The sequence below is a fragment of the Megascapheus bottae genome, chromosome 9, assembly GCF_031878675.1.
Source record: "Megascapheus bottae isolate mThoBot1 chromosome 9, mThoBot2.hap1, whole genome shotgun sequence".
Taxonomy (NCBI): domain Eukaryota; kingdom Metazoa; phylum Chordata; class Mammalia; order Rodentia; family Geomyidae; genus Megascapheus; species Megascapheus bottae.
This window is the reverse complement of record NC_143517.1, coordinates 24,238,779-24,256,855: the sequence shown is the minus strand read 5'-3', so window position 1 is coordinate 24,256,855 and position 18,077 is coordinate 24,238,779. Positions and strand designations below refer to the sequence as shown.

Below are 18,077 nucleotides of genomic sequence, written 5' to 3'. Positions count from 1 at the left end.
AGGCCGGCGACCACCACTCGGCGGCGCTAACCCGGCGGCCCGCGGCTGCCCTCCGCGGGGCCCAGAGCAACCCGCCGGCCCTACAGAGAGCCCCGGCACCCGCGCGACCCCGGGGCCACCGCCGCCGCTTCACGCACGCCCCGCCCTCCGCGCCGGCCCTGGGGGTTGACAGACTCGTGACGCCCCAGCCAATCAGGAGACAGGAAGACAGTGGCTGCGGCCAATCAGCGGGCGCGGAGTGTCCTCTCCGGCGCTGCGGCCCGGGCGCCGGGGCGCCGCTCGTCCGCTAGGCCGCTCGGCTGTCGGAGTCCTTCCTAGCTGGGCCCTCGCCGGCCAGCGCCGTGCGCACCGCAGCTCCGAAGTGTAATTCACCTCCCCTCTTTCCCCCTCCCCCGTTTTTAAAAGACACTTCCGGGTCCTCGGTCGCTCCGGAAGCCCGCGAGTTCCGGAAGCTTCGAAAACTCATTTTCTAGTAGGAAAAGCCGACCTTGCCAGAAGATATGGTTGTGAGGAAAAAGTTGGCCGGCGCCTAAGGTCAGTGAGCGCGCGCGCGGCCGAGGCCGGGCCCCGGGGCCCGCCGGGCTCGCTCCCCGCCCGCCGCCGGGCCACCCGCCGCCGGGCCGCGCCGTGGACGGGCTTCCTGGAGGAAGCCGGGCCGGACGCTCGGATTTCGGGAAAGCCCGTCCATCCATCTCCAGCCCCTGGTTCTCCAAGTCCCCTTACGACCGCGCCCCTCTCCACTCACACACACAAAGAGAGAAACACTGGTATAGTTAGTCTCCCTGCAGCCCACTGGATTATTCAGTGTATTTCAGTGGACTCATGTAGGCGTCTTGTCTCTGCCCGCCTTGGACCGGCCGAGCTCAATTCCCTAAGAGCCGTTTGTTGCAATCTTGCAAGACCTGCCCAGGGCCGGGGAGGGAAGGCGAGCCGGACTGGAAGACTGGATGAGCGAGGTGGAAAATGTCATAACCTTGTGGAGATATTGTGTGCTATTTATTTTTTTTTAAGGGAATCAGATTCCGAACTTTTCCTTCTATCTGAGGGCCCGTGTGTTGTGAAGGATCAATTTTTTCCTCCAAAAAAAAAAACCACAAAACTTTTTTTTAAGTAAGCTTAAAAGTAGTTTAAGATTCTTTTCCCCCCCATATGTTTTAAATTGTAATTAATAGAAGGGTTATATTATATTCACCAGGTAGAAGGTGCATGACTTCACACACACTTTTTTTTTTTTAAGGGGAAAAGAGACATTGAAAGTTTTCTGTCTTAACAAAATTGAAGGAAAAGGCTATAGGGTATTTCGCGATGATGGCAAACCAGTAATGTGAGAGCTTTTAATTAATTGTTTTAGTAGTAGTTTGCTTCTGGATCTTTACAAGGTGTGTGTGTGTGTGTGTGTGTGTGTGTGTGTGTGTTTGCATATTGATTTGGGTGCTGATTTTCCATAAACTGAAATTATAGTAGCAGGAAAGACTGCACAAAATTAAACCCAGTTGATAGTTCAAATCTAACATGTTCTGGCATTCTTCTTTGGCACCTATGTTCAGATTTTTATCTTGACAATTGTAAACACTTTCAGAGCTGTAGATTCCTCCTGTACCGTCCAGTTGGTAGTCAAAACACCTTTCATGAATGTGGTAACTACAGTTAACCAGAACTTGGAGCTGTAGACCTTTCTTTTTTCTTTGCTTTTTGTGCTCTTTAAATCCTCTTATCTCCCCTGTGTCTTCAGTTCCTGGTATCCAGGGAGATTAGAGTTCAATGACCTTGAGCTACAAGATATGAAAAGGTAGTGGACTAAAATATCAAAATGAGAATCTTTTGTTTTTTTTTTTGTTTTTTAATTTTTCCCTAAAAACAAAAGAAAGGAAAAGAAGCCAAAAGTATCTGGACCCAGTAGAGAAGAAGTTCAAAGAATTGGATTCTGGTCCAGGTTCTGGTTTGCCTTGGGCCAGCTTTACCTTTTGGCCTAATTCTCCTTTTTCAGGAATTAGAAGTAGCACTCAATCTGTGGTTTTAAAATTGTTCCATAAAAGAACTTTTGTAGAAATTCCTGGAGCCACGTAGGGAGAGACAAAGCAAACAGACTATCAACTGTATTTTAACAAGAACAGTTATTTATGTGTTCTGCTTTTATAGCAGTGTTACTGTTAAAAAAAAATTTAATCTGGGTCTTAGACTAGATGATCTGCCCTCTTCCTAACATGAAAGTTAATGATACTTAGTGTACATTTGACTATTGTAGTTTTCTAGAATTATGTGTGCATTCACAACCGCTTTATATCTAAAAGCTATAAGCACACATATTCAATTTCATTTCTTTTATAGATGTACTTTTCACCTTTAATTCTGTTTATGATCAAAAACCTTAGTTCCTATGTTTCTCCCTTTCTCGTGTTCCTTTATTTTATCAAGAAAATAATTGCTTAAATTGCTGTTCATCATAATCTTTAGAAGAGGGAATGTGGGTATTTTCCATTGTAGACCTTCAATAACTGAACCTGAAAGACATTAATGGACCCTCCACCATCACATATTGATAAAGAACTGAGTCCTAGCTCCACATTTTCTCACAGCACAATTTTAAGGTTTCTAACCCTCTTGCACAGGAGCCTGTGTTCAAGTTCCTACTGCGAAAGAAAATAAATGTATGTCATATTCACAATTTCTGTTTCTCGATGGACATTCCACTCTGAATCACTCCTTCCTTTGATGGTCTTTGTTAGACACCTAGAAGCAGGTTATCTTCTCCCTTTTGCTTTTCCTGAGAACTGACCTCAGTTTCTAAGCATGAATACCCTTTTTCCATTCTTTCAGAATATGCAGGAAACTGCTCCCCATTTGTGAACCTGGCAGTGGCCCTTAAACCAGCCCTGTGGTATTTCTCTGTGGTAATGGACGCAGGGAGAAGGATGTATATAACATCATCTTGCCCTTCCCAGCACTAGTTGTTGATTTTTTCAATATCCCATGCAGTCAATCAGAAGGCTCTTTTCTGTATTACTTTTCAGTCTATTGAATATATTTTCTTTTTATCTGCGCTCTCTCTGTGTAGTTGCCTGCCAATAAAATTCCATCCACGTTGTGTTTTCTTACTATTAAAGCACAAAATCCCAGAGCTCTAGAGTAATGGTTTTGATCATGACTAAGCCTTCCTTTCTAGTGAATAAGTTAGCAATCTATTTTGCAAATAGTGTATGTGTGTAATAGTTAAAGGAATATCTCATTGTTTTTTCCACCTATTCCCTTTGTTCAGATTTGACAATTAAGCCCTTTGGCTTAAATATATATATATATATATATATACACACACACACACACACACACACACACATACAGGGACTATACTAAATACTAAATTACTCCTTGAACTTTAGTACATATATACAGGGACAGAGACTATAGATGAGATGAAACCTGGGAAGCATAGATTTTATTATATCTTTTTAATTAATTTCTCCCACCTTTAGTTCCAAGTGTTTGGCTGCCTCTCTTGTCTATAGATGGTAGATTTGTTTTGCATTCTATGGAATTTGATCTGTGCCTTCCAAGCGTCTATTGTACTAACTTCTTTTTGTGTTCCACAGTTTTTCTTGTCTTCATCCAAAATATATTAATTGATACCTTAACCTTATAGATAGATAATCTCAAGCTATAAATTTTCTATAAGCCAAGTACAGAGGGCTCATATTTATAATCCTAGCTACCCAGAAGGCTGAGATCCAGAGGATCATGGTTGGAAGCCAGCTCTGGCAGAAAAGTCCACTGGACTCCATCTTCAAACTAACTACCAAAAAAAAAAAAACGCAAGTCTGGAGGTATGGCTCAAGTAGTAGGGCATCACTCTCAATGAGTATAATGCTCTGAGTTCATGTGAGACAATAAATAAATAAGAATGGGGATGTAATACCTTCAGTGGATTCAGTGAGAAGGAAATATATACTACCTGTTCAGTACTATTTATCACGTGATAATTCTTATTCCATTGGTAATCCAACTCGGTTCTTTTGGGGATTATTTGTACATTCTGTTGAACCATATAAGGTACAAATAAGTGTATAATCTAATAATTTTCAAGTCATTTGGAATGCTCCTCAAATATTTGTTTCTAAAGAACCTCCCTACTTGGCTGGGAGTGTGGCCTAGTGGTAGAGTGCTTGCTTAGCATGCATGAAGACTGGGGTTTGATTCCTCAGTACTACATACATAGAAAAATCTGGAAGTGGTGCCATGGCATAAGTGGTAGAGCTATAACCTTGAGAAAGCCCAAGTATAGTGCTCAGGCCCTGAGTTCCAGCCCCAGGACTGGGAAAAAAAAAAAAAAAAAAAACAACAAACAAAAAACAACAACCTTCCTACATATATTATTTTAAAGAAGTATTTATTTTATGTGGCTCTTCTTCGTTCATTCTTGGAGTAGAAATTTTTGCAGTCCCTTAAAGTGACTCAATCCATGTACCTTTTAAGTACTTATTTACCTTTTATTCCCATCATTTTGGCAATGGCTTTGCCACTTGTAACCATGTGATTTTACATATGTCAGTCATCTCTGTCCCCTTGCTTTTTATTTTTGAATAGAAATAATGAAAGAACATCTTTCCTAATAAGAATGACATCCTTTCCTCTTTAATGTTAAGAATGGCTATTAAATATAGTCATTGCTTCTAAGTTACTGGTAAGTGATTTTTTTTTACTATGATTTTAAACTAACAACTTTTGGGGGATCCTTTTCCTTAATGTTATGACTTTCTATGAAGACTGTTTCTTTCTTGTGTATCCTGCCTGCTAGAATTTCTTTACTCAAACATTTTCTAAGCTCTGCTCAGCATTATCATTTCTACAGGTGGTAATGAGTTAAAAATTCCTTCCCCTTCCAAAGTTTTCTAAAGACCTGCTTTGTTTTTATAATTCTGAATAGGTGGGTAGATTTTTTGTAAAATTGCCTCTTACTCCAATAAGTGAAAAATATAGCATAGTAAAATATCCACAGTCAAATATCTGTTTATTTTTTGCAATATTTTCTCATTTGTTTTGTTTTTAGTGGTACTGTATATTGAATTAAGTGACTTTACCACTTGTTCCATACTTCCAGTCCCTTTTGCTTTTAGTTTTTCAGATAGAGTCTTGGACTTTGTTCCAGACCACCTTCTGACTAGCTTCCTGCCTCCCAAATGCTGGTACTACATGTATCTGCCATTGTGTCCAGCTTCTTTTTGAGATTAGGTCTCATTAACTTGCTTGACCTCAAACTACTGTCCTCCTACGTAAACCTCCTCTGGTTACAGATATGGGCCACAATTCTAGTCTCAAAATTTCTCTCACGTACAAACTTGCTAAAAGAGTAGAAACCTTGTACTTTCTTTAAAAGCACAGTTTTAAGTTAAAACTTCAGATACTCAAAGAAATAATACTATAGCTAAGATAAAAGCCCTCAGTTTATTGTGTAAGACTATAGTCTTGAAAATTATAATATTTATTTTAAATTTCCTTCTTGAAATGAAGAGAACTACTTTCCCCTCTTTTTTCTACTTACCATTTTGTAAGAAATACATACTTTTTGAAAGTTTAGCTCAGATGTATACTATCCTACAAAGAGAAAAATCTTACTAAGAGTTTCTTGAGAATTGCATTGAACTTAAGAATGATTTAGAGATCAGATGTCCTGTTTAAAAATATTCAATGTATTGGTTAAATCAAAATGTCCCCAAGTTGTTATAATGACATCAGTGATCTGTGAACTATTGGAGCAGTTTATATATGGCAGGAATAGAACAGTCTCAAATCATTTAGCAATTAAGTGACAGAGTGGGATTTGAACTTAGAGTTGCTGTTCTAGGTCTGTTTAGAGTTCCAGAGGTTACAGCATCCTAATGGGTCTCAGCCATAGCTTTTTCTTTTACCTGTGTTTGAAATGTGTTCTGGGAATTGGTGTCCTGTTAAATCCCTTTGATGCATGTCCTATTTATTAGTATTGATTTCAGTACAATGGACAGTTAATCCATGTAACTACACAAAGGAAATAAAATAGTAGGGTGTATAGCTTCAGAACTTAAGATCACCCACCAATCATTGAGGCTATTCTCATAACCTTATAATTAGTAAGAAGAAGAAAATAAAAACAACTTTTGAAATAGAATGAATTTTTGGCCCCATCACCCACTTCATTAATTATACTAAGATAAGGCCACTGTGATGTTGATATTGTCATAGGAAAAAAATCAGGTGATTATTGTAGACTTGCAAAAGAGCAGTCTGACAAGGGTGTGAGGGTGAGCATAATATCATAATAATTAATTGGAAATCACAGGTTTGTGCTGACAAAGTTTGCAAGACTGTAAATTTAAATGTAGAATTTCTGTAGGCAGTATGTGTGCATTGACAAATATGTTTAATGGTAATACATCTAGTACTGAGAGTCTCAGAACAGGTCAATAATAATGTGTATATTGATAGCAGCAACAGAGGAGATGTTACTTGGTATTATAGCTAAAATCCATGTTATCCCTTTAATCATAATTACATTAATATTGACAGGCCCTTGACAATACTCACATTATTATCGATAGATTTCTGTCAATAACATGTTTTTAAGTAAAATATATCCATTCATAATTTGTACTATATTCAATAACAGCTCTAAAGTGCAGACTAGAATTTCCCTCCTCCTTAAGTGAGAAACAGTCATTTGTTTTGGCTCTTAAATGTGAAGTAGTTGAAAAAGGTTTTATTTGGGGAAATAAAAAACAAAAAGAAAACATGAATTATTTAAGAATAACTGTGTAGGTTGCTGCTCTTTGTGTACACATTTTTCAGGGCATTGTTTTTTAACCCTGAAAGAAAAGCAGTGTGACATGTCTAGTGATAAAATGTCAGCAGGAGACCTCTTTTTAATAGTTTTCAGTGCTGGATCATTTTGTTTTAAACATATTTATGTGACAAGTTAATCACACTAACCCTAGCAGATGCTTTTTTTTAATCTGGTCTTAATTTTGCTTAACCATCTTTTTTCACATATCCTTAACTGGTAAACTTCTTTAACATTATTTGTATTGTGAATTAAAATTGTAATTAACTTTATATATCTTTCTGCTTGCCTAATGAATGTTTCCCTCTGGGTTAACCTTATAGAATTTCAAAGTTAATATGGTTTGGAAAAGGGGAAAGAATGGTGACAGGATTGGAATTATAAGGTAGAATTGAAAGCAGTCTCTGTTTTTTTCATCCTGACAAAAAACATGTAGATTAAATTTATTATCATTTATTTTCATTCTGAACAGTCCTAACCATACAAGTATAAAATTGTACCTTGCACTTTTAAATGTTCAAATTCAGGCCTGCCTTTATGAAACTAGCTACCAACCTAAATTGAACCATGAATCATGAAAGCTTGCTTAAGTTCTCAAAAGTAAAGCAGAAAAAGGCTGACCTGTGGTTACTTGAGCATCAGTACTGGTAACCGAAATGAGAATAGCACTGCCTTATCAAAAATATGAGGGATTTTTTGATACAAACTGTAAGGAAATTGTAATCTCCTTTATGAGTCCCAGTCGGTAATGAAGTCATTGTTTGACTTTCTTCGCAAAATGTTGTTAGCATGTTGGATACAGTCTTGAGTTGTAGGAGTCCTGTAACTCGTCTCCAGGAACTGCAATTTTCCTTTTAGTCTGTCTTCATCTGATTAATTTTATAAAATTACTGCTATGTCTCTTCTTTCTGTTGAGTACACCTTCAGTGTCAATGTAGTTCCTTAACATGGGGGGCTTTCTATAGTGTTTCCTGTTGACCCTTTAACCAGTCTTTCCTGCCAGCCTGCTCTACTCTCTTCATAGTAGATGACTTGTCTCTTTGCTCCCGGGGGACAGAGGTAACCACATTGGCAACGCTAAACAATAATGTGTGTGGCTCATGCTGAAACCCATCCCCAGATGCCCCCAGCTAAACCTGGGCCAGGAACACACATGTGTCAGGGCTTTTGTACAACCTGTTCCCTTGCCTTAAATACCATTTTTATGTTTTCTGTCTGGAAAGTTTTGTGGTCCTTTATAATGTCTTCACTTTTTTTTTTTGCCAGTCCTGGGCTTGAGCTCAGGGTCTTGGACTTTCTCAAGGCTAGAGCTCTACCATTTGAGCCTCAGCACCACTTCCGGGTTTTTTCTCTATATATGTGGTACCGAGGAATCGAACCCGGGTCTTCGTGCATGCTAGGCAGGCACTCTACCACTAGGCCAAACTCCCAGCCCATGTCTTCACATTTTGAGATCCATGACTAGTCCTAATTACAGCTACATTCTACTTCTATTTAAAAAACCAGATCACAGTAAAAGGAACTTACTAGGAGTTAAATATTTAGACGTCATCTCTTGATATCTAGGAGCATGCTTGATTGCCTAATACTAGTACTAAATAATTATTGGTTAAATTAAATAACCTTTTGTCTGATAATTAGGATTCACTTAAACCGTTTGAATCAATGCCAAGAGTAGCTTTGTGTGATTTCAAGACATGTATGGCATTTTCCTATGTGTCACATCTATTGTAGACAAATTATATTCTATTACAAAGAAAGAGGTCTCAATAATGTGATTAAATGAACTTATAATTTTATTTCCTTAGTTTTTTTTACTCCTGGGCACTGTCCTTCTCAAAAACAAGTATACCAGTATATCTGTAACTGCTAGAAAATGGGGAGTAGAATGGGATCAGAAAGGAAATACTGAATGTGGGATGTTGATGATGAACTCAGGTTTGATGCTTGTCTTGGCCTGTCTATACCATGTGTACCCAGTGGAACAAAGCACCCTAGAGTCACCTGTTAGCACTGCATTCCTAAGGTGTTTTGTTTTTTTTTTCTTGTAGGTTAGCAAGTACAACTATGGGAATGGGGTTAAATTGTCAAAAAAGCATATCATGTTCGAATGCATCCCGTTCTCTGGGACTTTCATTGTATCATGTCATTTTACACAAAATTCATGTTATGAAAGAGATGAGCCTTACTGAACCATACAAGATTCCACCTCCCCCTCCTTCCTAACACTCCCATAGGTACACATAATAGTGACATCATGTTCACAGTTTAACTGCCACAATTACATTTTTAATAGTGTAGTCAATATTTCCTGGAAAAAAGTCCTTTTGACATAGGTTGATTAAGGCGTTAGTATGAATAATAATGAAGATTACAGTCTTTTCAAATGAGATTTGCCAAAATAAACTGAGTCTTTTTGTTTTAATGTCTACCTCAAGCCAAAGTAATAACAATGTACTAATAATATTCCTTACAATTTCCAAACCACTTTCATAGCATATCTACTTTAATCTCAGCAACCTTGTGAAGTAGTTAATATTTCTAAGTCTTTGGAGAAGAATCTGAGGCTAATGAATTCATTTTAAGATCATGTAGCAATTAACACAGAACTAGAACTTAAACCCAAGCATGTTTGATTTGAAATCTGCTTTTCTCTACTTTATTACAATTGCCTAATGGAATATAGGAATGTAGAATATAGGAAAGGCATTCCACTTTATTAAACTATGGTGTGCAATGGGGAGTGTGTGTTCTGTGTTTAAAAGAGGTTACAAAAAATAGCTAAAACTTGGAAAATAAAACCTAAAACACAAAAAGACAGAAAGAAAGTATTCATCTGGAAGAGCAGAGAGAGACTGAAGAGCAGTTTAATAATATGTCTTTTGGTCTATTAAAGAGTCTTACGTAGAGAAGAGATCAAGCCCAGCTGTTCCTAATCTATATACTGAGGCCAGGCCTGGGGAGAAAAAAAGAAAGAAAAAAATGTTAAACTATAACAGAAGGGATAAGAAAAAAATTTTTATAAGTATTGTTGAAATTTGGATCTGTTAGAGACTTTGTTAAGTGTCCTTTTCTGGCAGTCATTACAAATTCCTGTCTTTACTAAATGTTCTCGAGTATAATTCCTCCAGAAACAAGGGTTTTGAAATAGATGATACCTCTGAGAAACCATTCCCTTTACTGGTTTCTCACAAAATATCAGTAAAGGACCTGAAGGAAAGATACCTTTCCTAACAGTGTTCTTCATCTAGATAAGCACTCATATTATTCAGCTATCATATTGGCTGGTAATCAAACCACTCATTCTGTTACCTGGAAATTCTGCAAACGTTTTTTGAGTAGCTACTATGAGCACCCCAGTTTGGTCAGTGTTACAGCTTTAAGGTTCTTATTTTTCATCCATAACCTGAAACTGTTATAACTGTAGTATTTGAAAAATACATAAATTGACACAACTGGTCTTTTGAGGCCAGCCAACATTTGTTTTCTTTTTTTTCTTTTTTTCCCTGTCCTGGGCTTGAGCTCAGGGCCTGAGCACTGTCCTTGAGTTTTCTCAAGGCTAGAGCTCTATCACTTGAGCCTCAGCACCACTTCCAGCTTTTTTTTTTCTATGTTTGTGGTACCAAGGAATCGAACCTGGGCCTTCGTGAATGCTAGGCAAGCACTCTACCACTAGGCCAAACTCCTGGCGTAAGCCAACATTTCTTATGGTACTGAACTATAAAAGCTATCCATTTAATCTAGCACTGATGTCATAGGTGTGTTGAACTAGCAGTGATAATTGGTTGTGCTGGACTTAACATTAATGTCTAGTGTGATCAGAGCTTTTCAAGAGTAGTTTGAGATTAAAACAGTGTCCCTCATCGTGGTGACCACAAAATATGTATTCTGGGAAATATGCAGAATTGTAGACAAGGTAGAAATTGAACCATATTTCCACACAAAATTAATGATCATAGAATGTTATTTGAGGTAATATCACTTCAAAGGTGGCAGGTGCTTTGAGAAATAGGAAAATAGGTGAAGCCAGACATTAGTGGCTCATGCCTATAATCCTAGTTATTCAGGAGGCTCTGAACATCAAGGTTAGAAGCTACCCCTGGCAGACAAATCGAGACTCTTCACTAGATTACATCCAAGATAGCGAAAAAGGATGGGTATTCTCATAACTGACTGGAATCACAGATCACACAGAGCAGGAGCAGGCAGAGTATAAAAAATGGTAATAATTAAAACAGGGACAGCTTTGAAGATTTCATGGAGAATGTTGAAATAGAGTTGAATATGAATTGCTGCTAGTTTAAGGCAGTTACACTAGCTGGGAGAAAGCCAATAATTTTGTAGCATAGGAAAGAAGCACAAGGGAAGAATAAAGACTCCTCCATTGGGATATGATCGGTTATACAGTTCCTGAGATGGAAACAGGCTTGGGCTACTTTCTAACATTCCCTCCTTTGTCACAAGAGTAACAATGAATTTAGAAGTCATTCAGGGTAAGAACGGGAAAATAATATGTGTTTGGATTTGTTTACATAGTTTATAATGTTTTTCAACATCTAGTACATATATGATATAATCAAGTTATAATTTGTTAACTGTATAAAAAAATGAGAGTTCAAGTTTGAACTCCTATTGAGATCATCTTGAACCCTACACACATGCCATTGAGAACCTGTGTACCATACATGTTTGTTATTATTTTAGTTGTTTATTTTTCTGCCTCACTTTCTGTACCTTGGAATTTCAAAATAATAACTAAGACATCTGTATCCCTGCAAACACCTATTGTGACCAGGACATTTATAGAATAAGTAATTAATCTTTAATGATACATTTCTTAAAAGAAAGGTTTATAACAGCTCCTATAGATATGGAGTTGAGAAATAGCCTGCAATGACTCTGACAGAAGTTTAACATGTGGCATTGAGATGTCTGTGAGATAGGTTAAAAAAAGAATGTATGAATTTTGTTTTGATTTAGACTAGTCCTAGGACTTTTCAACATCACCAGACAAATTGTTGGAAGTGTGAACTCCCATTGCCCATCTACTAAATCCGAAATTATAGTAATGAAGCCCACTAATCTAGCAAGTGCTATAACTGATTCTGATGAACTCTTAAGGTCAAAAACTACTAGATTAGAGGAATAATGAGAATACAGAATTGTTATGCTGGGGACTGCATGTGTGTATACCAATGAAAAGCTAAAGATTATAATATTAGAAAGAAAGCTGAATGTATTGTAGACATGATCTCCTTGTTTAGATCACTGCCTTCCTAATTTTAGCATTTACTTAGATCAAATAGATTTAAACTGAATAAGTTCTTTCTCAAATATCTTAAACATAAAAATTACCACCCAGATTTGCTCTCATATATGTATGTATATATATATATATGAATATATAACCTTCTACTGAACTTACTCACTTCATACAAACTTCAGATCTTGAAAAGTACATGTACTGTCTTTCCCTTCAAATACCTTACCACTTCATGAATTTCCTGTTTCAGTGAGCTGGATCACCCTCTAGTTACTCCAGTCACTTCTGCAACCTAATCGCTTTCAGTGTTGACCTTTTCGTTCTTCTCACTGTTGTTTTTATAATTTAGAACATAATTTATTTGCTATTATGTTAATGGCCTCCTCACTGGTCACATTTCTCCAATCCTTTTCACAGCCTCTAATCCATTCTACTGGTGACCGGAGGAAGCACTCTGAAAGCAGATCTGATTTGTTCTTTGCTTACCACTCTTCAGTGGGTCTCTATTTCTCTGTTACCTCCTTTATGAAATGAATCCTCCTTAGCTCAGCTGTAGGGCCTGTAGGTCGTATCTTGTGTTTTCCTATCTAGCCTTCTTTTCATTCTTGAACTTCCCCCGCCCTCGGCCTTTCCTTCTATTTGGAATAGTTTTCTTTTCCTTTAACTATAAAGGTCACTGAAAATCCTTGCCAGAGCCTGCTGGGATACTACCTGTTCAGTACCTAACTCTTATCTTATTGGAAGCATAGTGCCCTGAATTTCCTTTTATTACTTATCACATCTTATTGTGTTTGATGTTTATATAGCATAACTTTCCTTCTCCCACTCCAATAGAGGATAAATTGCGTAGGTATTGAGACTGTCATAGTCTTGTATCACTGCCTGTAGCACATTGGCTGGTAAATAGCACTTGTACCACAGACATGATAAACTAAATTATTAGCAGTATTTTGGTATGGTGATTGGAAATGACTTTAAAGGTTAATGATGGAATTTGTATTTCCTACATTAAACTTTCTTTTTAGTCATATATCTATTCATCTAGTATTTTGTGGAATGCCTTTTGTATGCCAGGAACTGTGGTAGTTGGTATGATTCAATTGTGAGATTAGCCAAATGGCCAGTATATCAGTGCTTATCTTTAGTGAAGGAAGTAGGTAATTCAAAAGTAATTCATATACAGAGCATAGATGCCGGGAAGAAAGAATAGAATACTCTAGGAATAATGAAGGGGAAGCTAATCCAGATCTGGAGGGTCAGGAGGAAGTGATGTTTGAGCCAATGTTTAGTTTCACAGTAAAAGAATGGGAACTTGGTCCTTGCAAAGTCACAAAGGGAACAGACGGTCGAAATCCACTAGTGGACAAGAGGAAGTGACACTTATGTTTATAGGTTTCTTCTTTCCAAAGGAAGGCAAACTGGGAGTTAGGATTGTTTTAGAATAATGGCAATGTGAGCAATTTTCTGAAGGACCAGAAAAAGACCAATTTTATTTCATCCATTGAGAAAATGGGAACAGCTAGATCTTAAGATATGTGGAAGACAGAAGTTAAATGGATGGGGGAAAACATTTTAGACAAAAGAATTAATGGTCCGTGGCAATCAGACTAGTAAAATGAGAACAGGGAACTGTGTTTGTCTTTCTAACCTCTTCTTTCTTGTAGCTCCTAGCAAATATGAGGCAAGGATTTCTCAGAAGAACTCAGAGCAGTAATCTCCACTGCCATAGCTGCTGGCTATCAGGTCTGGAGGGAGCGGAAGAAAAGGGGGAAAGGTGAGTTCTCCCTAGAAGGAACTTGGCAGTTTTGGCTGAGGGGCACTCCTGTCAGCTATTCAGTGCTCATTTTTCTTTTCTGTACTTAAACTTATTAATCATAACATCATTTACCTCTAACTCATCTAAGATCCATGGGCAATATTAAAACTTACCTCTTGAAAATGCCCTCTGTTATCAAATACTTGCCCAGTTTTAGGAATTGCAACTTTTTACTGTCTTCTCAGTCTTTTGACCATATAATGTAAAGCACTATAGTAAAAAATAAAAATCACAAAATAGTAGAATTGAATGGACTTAGAGGTCTTTTTGTCTCTAGCCCTTTGTTTTGTTTGTTTTCTCAAGGAAGAAAACCAAGACATAGGGTTAAGTGAAATGACTTTTCCAAAAATGCATGGCCAGATGGTGGAAGTAAACTTAAGCAGGATCTTCTCTTAATGTAGTAGACCTTTCAAAAGCCTTAAGAACATGATTACATTCTCTGTGTTCAAAACCAATTTTCTTTTTCCTTACCTTTCTTGAGATATAATTGACAATGATTACATAATGATTTCATTCACATTCATATTATAAAATGATTACTACAACTAATTAACACATCTGTCATCATACAACATTAATTATTGTGTGCAGGTGTAAGTGAATGGGATTTGGGAGTGAGGACACTGAAAAATCAAAATTTTGATGAATACTGGATTATTAACTATAACCACTATGCTGTAATTATCTCCTGTGAACTTAGTCATCTTGTAACTGGAAGTTTGTAGACTTTGATCAATTTTTTCCTATTTCTCACAGCCCTTAGAAACCAGTTTTACTTTGGGCTTTTATGAGTTCTCTTTTGGTTTCCACATGTAAGTAAAGCCATACAAAGAACCCCTTTTAGAATAAATATGATTTTTGTTTCATGGTTTGGATTTGCTGGGTTGTTAATAAAATTTTAAATCCTAAGCTAGTCTACATGCTCAACTGTGGCAGTGACTGTTTTGAGTCAGTCAGTCGTCATGCATAACTAGCTGTTCAACAGCTTATATTCCATTTAAATATTTTTCTGTTTTAGCACCTATGTGTTTTCATAGTGGATTTATGAAATTATCATAGAATATATCTTTATATCATGCTTTAAAATAAAGTACTATATGATGTGTATGAGTCCTTTGTTTCTGAATCCTTATTGTTTCATGCTAACATTTACTAGTATTTCTTTTCTGCAGTGGTATAACAATGATATATAAAGGTTATTCATTTATTTTCCTTTCTAAATTTCTTTTTAAATATAAAATATGTTTGAGAAAGAGGAAATTACTGGTTGAAAATTATGCCTTTTAGTTAATAGAAGTGGTGGATACTAAACTGTAGTCTTGTCTCAACCATTTCTGTCATGCTCTGAATAGTCCACAGTATTATCCTGTTCACCCATTTTTCTTTCTATTCGTTCTATTCACTACTTATCATCACCACCACATCTGACCAAGGTCTGTTTATATAGGCAGGATACCAAAGTTTCCCTCTCCCTTTTCCTACCTGCCCGCCCCCATAGACTGACATTCCCTTGATGAAAAGAACCAAGAAAGAGGTGGGAGGAGCACAAAAAATGTAAAAGGACTTTGATGAGTGATGAAGAAGGAGAAAAGGGGGCAGAAAGCAAAAAAGAGACAAGTGCCCAGTAAGGAGTGATTATGCACCCTACTGCTTTTGTCCAAGGAAAAGGTCTATCTTCTGTGTGTGTCCCTGTCAGTTGTGAACCATCATTTTCCAAGTATGAGTTGTGGTAGTCCAAGGTTGCAGCCCATTGACTAAGTCCCCTAATTGTATTTTCTCCTAGAGACCTCTTGGAGAAGACATGGCTTCCAGAGAAGAGATTACAAAGAGTACAAACAGAGTGCTCAGAATAAGTCAGTTGGATGCGCTTGAGCTAAATAAGGCCCTGGAGCAGCTAGTTTGGTCCCAGTTTACTCAATGTTTTCATGGATTTAAACCAGGGCTGTTAGCTCGCTTTGAACCAGAATTGAAAGCATTCTTGTGGCTTTTCTTGTGGAGATTCACCATCTACTCTAAAAATGCCACTGTGGGACAGGCAGTCTTGAATATTCAGTACAAAAATGACTTTTCTCCAAACTCAAAATATCAGCCACCAAGTAAAAATCAGAAGCTCTGGTATGCTGTCTGTACAGTTGGTGGGAGGTGGTTAGAAGAACGATGCTATGATTTGTTTCGAAACCATCATTTTGCATCATTTGGGAGAGTCAAACAGGGTATGAATTATGTTGTTGGACTTTTAAAATTAGGTGAGCTGATGAATTTCTTGATTTTCCTTCAAAAGGGAAAGTTCGCAACTTTGACAGAGCGTGTCCTAGGCATTCATTCTGTATTTTGCAAACCCCAAAGCATCCGTGAAGTTGGCTTTGAGTACATGAACAGGGAACTTCTCTGGCATGGATTTGCTGAGTTTCTGATATTTCTTTTACCCCTCCTCAATATCCAGAAGTTGAAAGCCAAGCTGTCGTCATGGTGTATTCCTCTGACTGGATCTCCTAATCCTGATAGTGTGTTAACCACCAGTGGCAAAGAATGTTCTCTGTGTGGAGAGTGGCCTACCATGCCTCACACCATAGGATGCAACCACATCTTCTGTTACTACTGTGCTAAGAGCAGCTTCTTATTCGACATGTACTTCACTTGCCCTAAGTGTGGCATAGAGGTACACAGTGTGCAACCTCTCAGATCAGGAATTGAGATGTCGGAAGTGAATACTCTTTAGAAACTAAAATTGTTTCTCTTAGGAAAAAAGTATTAAGCCTAAGTCCTTAATATGAGTCATTCTAAGTAGAGTAGTTAGGTGTCTTTTATAAGACTTGGGGTTTGCAACTGCTACATCTATTCCTTTCCAGGCTTGACAAAATTTCAATCACTAGAAACCACTTGATTCTCAATATATTATGTCAGTGTTGATGTATTATTTTTAAATCATTGAATTCCATTTCTTAATGTCGAGAACAATGGAGAGTTTTGGGAGATAATGATTAAGTAAATTTTTTCATTTTGTAACTTAGGAAAGGTGTTGAGCTCTACAAAAATAAAAATAAAATGATTTTGGAGACTTTGAAATGACTGTGCATTTATTTTCCGAGATGACATAATAATAAAACCCTGTGCATTTATTTTCAGAGATGACATGATAATAAAACCCAACACTCATAAGACCATGTTGTTTTAAACCTTAAGATCCAGTGTCTCATCATTTTAAGCTTCTCTCTCTCTCTCTCTCTCTCTCTCTCTCTCTCTCTCTCTCTCTCTCTCTCTCTCTCTCTCTCTCCTCTCTCTCCTCTCTCTCCTCTCTCTCTCTCTCTCCTCTCTCTCCTCTCTCTCCTCTCTCTCCTCTCTCTCCTCTCTCTCCTCTCTCTCTCTCGGAACCTAGGGCTTGGTGCATGCTAGGCAAACACACTCTACCACAAGGCCATGCTCCCAGCCCCACATCTCAAATTTTTGTGCTTTGACAGTAAACCAAAATATAAACTAACTCTATTTTACTTTGAAACTGATATGCATTTTAAGTGTACTTTTATGAATAGATAGTAGAAATAATTCTCCTGGCAATAAAATTTGACAGAACAATCATAACTAGTATTCACAACTGAAAGTTTTATATAAGTGAATATTATGTAAGTAAATTGTGTGTGAGTGTGTGTGTGTGTTGGTGCTGGAGACTGTTCATAGTCCCAAGCATTTTTGCTCAAGTCTAGCACTCTACCACTTGAGCTGCAGCTCTATTTCTGGCTTTTTTAGTAGTTAATTAGAAATAACAGTCTTATGATCTCTCCTGCTCAGGCTGGCTTCAAACTGTGATCCTCCTCACATCTTAGCCTCCTGAATAGCTATGATTGCAAGTGTGAGCCACCAGCACCCAAAAGTATATTATTTTGTAATTCTGAAATATTACATATTAGTATTGAATCTTATGCTTGGTAAAGTAATTTTATATAATAAAGATGCTTCTACATAGATTAATGAAGTACAGTTGAATTATAGATATAGCTGTTCATCATTTTATTCACCTTTAACTCAACAAACACATGCCCAGTACTTACATAGCTGCTGGGGTACATTTATGAATAAAAGACAAGACATAGTGACCTTTCCAGTGTTTGTATTCTGAATAATTCTGAGTTTAATTTAGTGTAAAGTATCAAAGGAATTTTGTAGTATGAAAAGCAAGACTATTTTTGCCTGAAACT

The 18,077-nt window shown here is 37.5% G+C and overlaps 1 protein-coding gene across 1 annotated transcript; it reads left to right on the top strand.

Moving 5' to 3' along the window:
• Positions 1–258: 258 nt before the first annotated feature.
• Positions 259–16,940, top strand: Pex2 (peroxisomal biogenesis factor 2). The gene is made up of 3 exons (XM_090338973.1): positions 259–534; positions 13,733–13,842; positions 15,668–16,940. Exon 3 carries the CDS (start codon positions 15,686–15,688, stop codon positions 16,601–16,603), a length of 918 nt encoding a protein of 305 aa, XP_090195099.1. The 5' UTR covers positions 259–534; positions 13,733–13,842; positions 15,668–15,685; the 3' UTR covers positions 16,604–16,940.
• Positions 16,941–18,077: the final 1,137 nt, after the last annotated feature.